Source organism: Solanum tuberosum, unplaced genomic scaffold (genome assembly GCF_000226075.1).
Source record: "Solanum tuberosum cultivar DM 1-3 516 R44 unplaced genomic scaffold, SolTub_3.0 scf00549, whole genome shotgun sequence".
Lineage (NCBI taxonomy): Eukaryota > Viridiplantae > Streptophyta > Magnoliopsida > Solanales > Solanaceae > Solanum > Solanum tuberosum.
The window spans coordinates 92,419-98,548 of NW_006239490.1; the positions used below are offsets into that span (position 1 = coordinate 92,419).

A 6,130-nucleotide genomic window follows, 5' to 3' on the forward strand; every position below is an offset into this window, starting at 1 on the left:
TAAAAAAGGGTTAATATTTGAAATTATGCATCTGCCACATAAATTAGAACAAATAGATTAATAAATATTATTTTCAAAATTATGTTAAAAAAAGTACTACAAATCACAATAGCTAAAAATTTAAAATATTTTTAAAATCATATAAAAATTTCAATAACTTCTCAAATTTCATAATATGACATAAATTAAAATTAAAAAATATATATATATTGGGCCCCGTGCTGGCACGGGGTCCTATATCTAGTATAGTAATAAATTTCTAATGAAAAATAAAGACACTCTTGTAGTTTTCCTATACATTGGATTCCAGCTTGACCCTCTTATAAAATTGAATAATTTACATTGAATAATGAAGACATGATGTGTCAAGTTGGACAAATATTATAATAAATTTTCGGTACAAATTTTCTTTGAAATTTATATAATCATAAAAGGTCAAGACGTTTGAGTTACTTAAGTTAATATCACTGTCTGGAATTTTGTACAATAAAAAACACAAAGGTTGAAGATTAGCCTGCCCCATAGTCTTGCTTAAAATGAGAAACCAGCTTTTATCCAGGCCTAAATTCCATCTGAAACACATTTTTTCCCAACCAAACTTAAGCTAAATAAAAGCACAAATAGATGATCGGAAGAAAAGGATAAAATGTTGGGTATTATTTCCCTGAGTTTCTTACTATAAATAGGTTTTTTTTTTCCTGAAGGAAAACATAAAGTCTATATATTTGACTAGTCTTTTTCTTGTAGGAAAAAGGTTTAGGACTTTATAAATAAAGACTCGTTCCTTCTAATATAGTAACATTTACAATGTAGTCCTAGTGGCTTTGAGTGTTTTTGTTAGAGGAGAAAATTTGTGGCACACAAGTGATATGTTATCACTTGTGTGAACCTCAGACTGAACTGGATGAGGTTATTTCTCTCTATATTTTGTACTCTCAGTCTAACTTTAAGATTATAGACTCGAGTCATTAAGTGAGAAAAAAAGATGAAAGCTCATAGGGAAGATGAAAGAAACCAAGAGGAGACAATTGGATTGTTTGCCAACAATTATCTTCATTGTTTAGAGAGACTTGGTAATGACTCTCCAAATCTTTTTCATTTGCCAACAAATTTTACATCTCAGATAAAGTTAATTATGTGGTCCCACCACATTGTGATCATAATTATGCGTTTATACTCTGACCTTAGACCAACCATAAGCAATAATTGATCTCCTTATGCTTTTCTACTCCGGCTTTTGATCATGAATAATGATTCTCTTTATTCTTGTTTTTTTAATAGCATATTCTCTGAATCTAATTTTAATATTTTATCACATAAAGATTTATCTTTTAGAAATATTGATTGACTGTCATATTTTGTTGTGAGATCGACAAAAACTCATTTTTAAGACAACAAAGTTTTTTTTTTTAACGAGAACAAGTAAAAGATTTTTTTCTTCTCTTAAAGTTTCACTTTGAAATATTATTATTTTCGTCATTTTATTTTATACACTTTATTAGGGTGAACAAAATCGAATCGGAAATCACACCAAATCTCAAATCGAGAAAAAAATCCGAACATTTAAAAAGTCAATCCAAGACCAAACCAATTCGACATCATATATATAATTTTAAAAATATATTTTATACATAAAAGTATTTACGTTGATATAATTTATTAATATTTCTTATACTTTTTCATAATTTTTATCTTTCAACATATTATTTCAAGTTTGACTTATAATTTTGAATAGTCCAATAAAAGTTATATTCCATATATTTTAGTAACTCTAACAAAGCTCAAATAAAAATCAATCAATAATAAGAATGACAATAATGTTGAATATTTGTTCTTTAGTTATATATTAGTTTAGATAATTAAAATATATAACCTAATTTTAGACTTATTTTGACATGAAAGTACTTTAAAATTATGATCATTTGTATTTTGACTTATTTATTTGCAATATTGGTTTTATGTGATTTCATTGTTATTTTTGTTGAATATTTTAGTGTGATCACTCATGTCATATTTTGTGTTATTTTCTTAAGAAACACCTTAGATAATTATATTTTGGTAAGACTAAAGAAATATTTGAAACACAAGTTAATTATAAGTTAGTATGAATACTTTATCGAAAAAATCTGAGACTCAAGAAACCCAGAAAAAATCCGAGGTTGAAAACTCCAAATTTTATTAGGTTTGTTTGATTTATAGATTTAAAAACCTGACATAAATAATTTGATTTGGTAGGTTAAAAAAAAATTCGAACCAATCCAATCCATGTACACCCCTACACTTTATGAACAGTAATCTTCAATCTTCTTCAAGTTGTGTCAAATTTTATATACTTTTTGAAGTACTGATAATAATTTTTTTTAAAAAAACATTAGGCAACATTTTGATTGTTTTCAAAATCCTTTTTGTCTTTTCTTATCATCACTTTTCTCCAATTACGTGAAATAATTGCAAGATAACAGATTTTAAAACCTTTTCAATATTGTGCAAATTCCTACGACATGACTCATGAGCTTGAAAAAGGTTCAAGAATTAGTTTTCTTTTTATAAGGGCTAAAATCACTTATTTTGGCTTTCTAACCCTATATTGTAAGGTGATCATCTCATAAAAATATGAATGATCACCCTCCAAACCACCGAACATATGACTTTCATCGAATACAACATATATCCTGCAGAATTCTTTGTAATATTTATGAGATCCGAATACAAATCTGATTACGAAGAACAAGAAAAAAAGATTAGTTTATTCAATGTAAACACCAGCATATTTTTCCACTAGAACTGGAATGCCTTTAACAACGCCGTAATTACTGCATTAAAACCATATGAAAGAATTCTATATTAGCACTTCATTCCACAATGGCTCACACTTACAATGTGGAATCAGTTTATGTGTTCTAAATCAACAATTTATATATATTAAACAGATTTTTAAAGCCGAATACAGAGTTAAGACTGAAATTATTGAATTCAACCATCACAATGTCAATATCTAAATCATTTGATATTTTTTATAGGTCCAAGTTTACAAGCCTTTTTTTAACAGGTGAAAATAAAAATAACCACACAAACATATTAATTAAGAATAGGACATACCTTTTAATTTGAACTTGAAGCTCATAATTTCCTAAGCTTTGTTGCTCTTGTTGAATTTTCTTTGCACTAATCACCACACCAGAGCTGCAATGGTCTAATTGGATCAAATTTAGTGTCATTATCTCTCCAATACTCTCCGGAATCTCTTCCAGTTTATTCATTCCATACAACAATAGTTGCTCAAGCATTGGAAAATTATCACTACCAATTTCCCATCTTTCTAGACAATCGGACGCAATTTGTAGATACTTTAATTTATGAAACACAACATCTTCATCTACTTTCCAATCTGTTCCGGCAAATGCATAATCCAATTTGAGCACCTCAAGATTGGGTAAATTAGCCAGCAAATTCATAGCTTCCCATGGTATTCTAGTATATGATAATCTCAACTTCTTGAGATTAGAAGGGAAAATATCCCTAGGGAAAGTAACTGGGCCAATGGTCGACAGCTCTATGTCTAGCATCTCCAGCTCCTCTAAAAGAATCAGAGAATCAAGAACAGGAGGCCCATCAAGAATAGAAGGCCAATAATCTATAATCTTTAGATATTTCAGATTGGGAGTTCTTCTTATGATTTCCGCAGCAAAAGGAGAGAAGTGGAGAGTAAGTGTTTGCATGTTATTGAGAAATAAAGGCTGTTCTCCAATACTATTGTTTTCTGACACACAAGGATTAGATATATGTAGTGGCGATTCAATATCCAAATGTCGTATCTCTGTCATTGTCCAGATATCTAGTGGATGCTTCAACTCTGTCCTTTCAACATTTGCAAGAATTATGGTCTGTAGATTTCTCAATTTTGCAAGTGAAATAGCTTCCTTAATTCTTGCAGCAACATATCTCAAATGTACAAGCTGAGGTATCACACAAGAGAAATCGTATTGAATTGATGATACATCCAACACCTTAAGCAACTTGAGCTGTGAAACAAAGGAGCAAATTCCCTTTGGAAAATTTAAACCAAAATATTGCATTGAAATAAAGGTGCGGGTTATACTTGTAATACCACTGCTATGCCTTCTAGAATAAACTTGCCTCTCTTGATGTTCAGAAACGATCACTCGCCGTTGATCATTTATGGCTTCTGAGGACATGGTGACATTCCAATTCATGATATGCACAACATTTTCAGTATGCGCTTCTCTTAGACATAATTGGCGAAGAAGATCGTGAATTTTGCAAGTTTTGTTCCATTCATTAGCCCTTTGTCTACCGGTCAAAATTAGACTTCTATCAATTAACTCTTCTAGATACTCCTCCGCCACCACTTCTAAACTTTTATTGCTTCTTGCCTTTACAAATTGCTCAGCAATCCATAGCTCAATCAATTTAGAAACATCAATCTCTTTATCTTCCGGAAAACCTCCAACGTAGAGAAAACAAGCCCTCAAATATTGGGGCAAGTAACTATAGCTCAAAGAAAGAATTGATTGGCACTGTTCGGATACTGTACCAAAGAATGAGTTCAGATTTTTCTCAACGTTCTTCCAATTATCATACGTTGGGTCCATTTTTCCAAGAAGTCCAGCAACAACAACAACCGAGAGAGGTAATCCTCGACATTGCTGTACAATATGCTTCCCTGTTTCTTCTAGTAGAGGAGGACAATGATCTTGTTTGAATAATTTTTCGTTGAATAGATTCCAACTATCATCAACACTTAGAAAGGACTTACTATGAGGCGGAAAATCTGGGCTGCTGGCATAACCTGCAACACACTTGAGCCGTGTGGTTAACAGAATTCGGCTTTTATTGTTGTCATTTGGAAATATTCTTTTCATTTGGTCCCATGCCTCAGTACTCCAAATATCATCTATGACAATTAGAAATCTCCTACCCTTCAGACCTCTATACACAAACTCCATTAGTTGATCGTCACTCATATATTTATTGCTTCCAGTAGTAATTGAAGAGGCAACTTCAAGAAGCATTTGTCTCTCATTGTATTTTTGGGAGATAGTGACCCATGCATGTTTATCAAATCGAGACTGAATATATGAATCATCATAAGCTTTTCTGGCAAGAGTTGTCTTACCTATACCACCCATACCAAAAATTGGTATGACAGTTAACTCGTCTGTTTGGGCAGTGACGCGATCAAGTATGGTGTTGAAGTCATCCTCCATCCCAACAACAGTATTTTCCTCAATTGTACTTTTTTCTAATGAGGAGGAAATTCTTGCTAATTCTGCAGATTTGCTTCCATGGTTGTTAAACTCGATCTGCATCACCTCTTTGTTGAGAAAATAAACTTGTTCTTCCACTTTTAACAATTCTTGATAAAAAGATGTACAAGCCTTTTGCCGCTTGTCCTCGCGATCTGCTAGAATGATCTTTCTTAGACATGAATCAACTCTATCTTCTGCTTTGTATACTATATTTCTGATCCTCTTTTCTAGAACCTTGAAATTGAAACTTAGAAAAATTAATTATTATTAAAACAATATATGATCGGTAAGATTTAGATAATTCTACTAGTGAATTACATACCTTAACAGTTTCAATATCCTTTGTCGTATTGTCAAGGAAAACTTGCAGAGCAGAAAGTTTTTGATAGAGAGATTCGATATGTTGTTGTGTACAGCTTCGACAAACCAAAGATTGATTAGGTTTCAAGAGTTGTTCCAATGAGTTCATAAATGAAGAAAGAGCAGCATAAGCCATTTGTATGAGTTGACTAAGAGCCTTGCAGTTTTGATATCTCCTCTTGAGTAGCTTTGTTATTATTAGGATAAGAGATTTGTCCAAATGGTTTACCTTTTTCCATCTCCACCTTTTTCTAAATGGGGGAAAAAGACATAGGGTGTGTTTGGTATGAAGGAAAATGTTTTCCATGGAAAACAAGTAGATTTTTGACTTATTTTCTCATGTTTGGTTGGTGAGTAGAAAATATTTTTCGGAAAAGATTTTTAGTGTTTGATTTATGAATGAAAAATGTTTTTGAGAAATATCTTTTATTTTTACTAGAGTAGAAAATAATTTTTGAAATTGAAAATATTTTTTAAAAACAAACATAATTTTTTTTTGA

At 31.2% G+C, this 6,130-nt stretch overlaps 2 protein-coding genes across 2 annotated transcripts in view; both read right to left on the reverse strand.

Annotated features, from left to right (window-relative positions):
* Positions 1-6,130, reverse strand: part of LOC102579296 (putative late blight resistance protein homolog R1C-3) — a 21,016-nt gene that overhangs the window by 11,749 nt on the left and 3,137 nt on the right. The gene's annotated exons all lie outside the window — the stretch shown is intronic.
* On the reverse strand, positions 2,650-5,955 carry LOC102579950 (putative late blight resistance protein homolog R1A-3). The gene is made up of 3 exons (XM_006365618.2): positions 5,593-5,955; positions 3,100-5,504; positions 2,650-2,813 (listed from the first exon to the last, which is right to left on the reverse strand). The coding sequence occupies exons 1-3, from the start codon at positions 5,935-5,937 to the stop codon at positions 2,747-2,749; spliced, it is 2,817 nt and encodes a 938-aa protein (XP_006365680.2). The 5' UTR covers positions 5,938-5,955; the 3' UTR covers positions 2,650-2,746.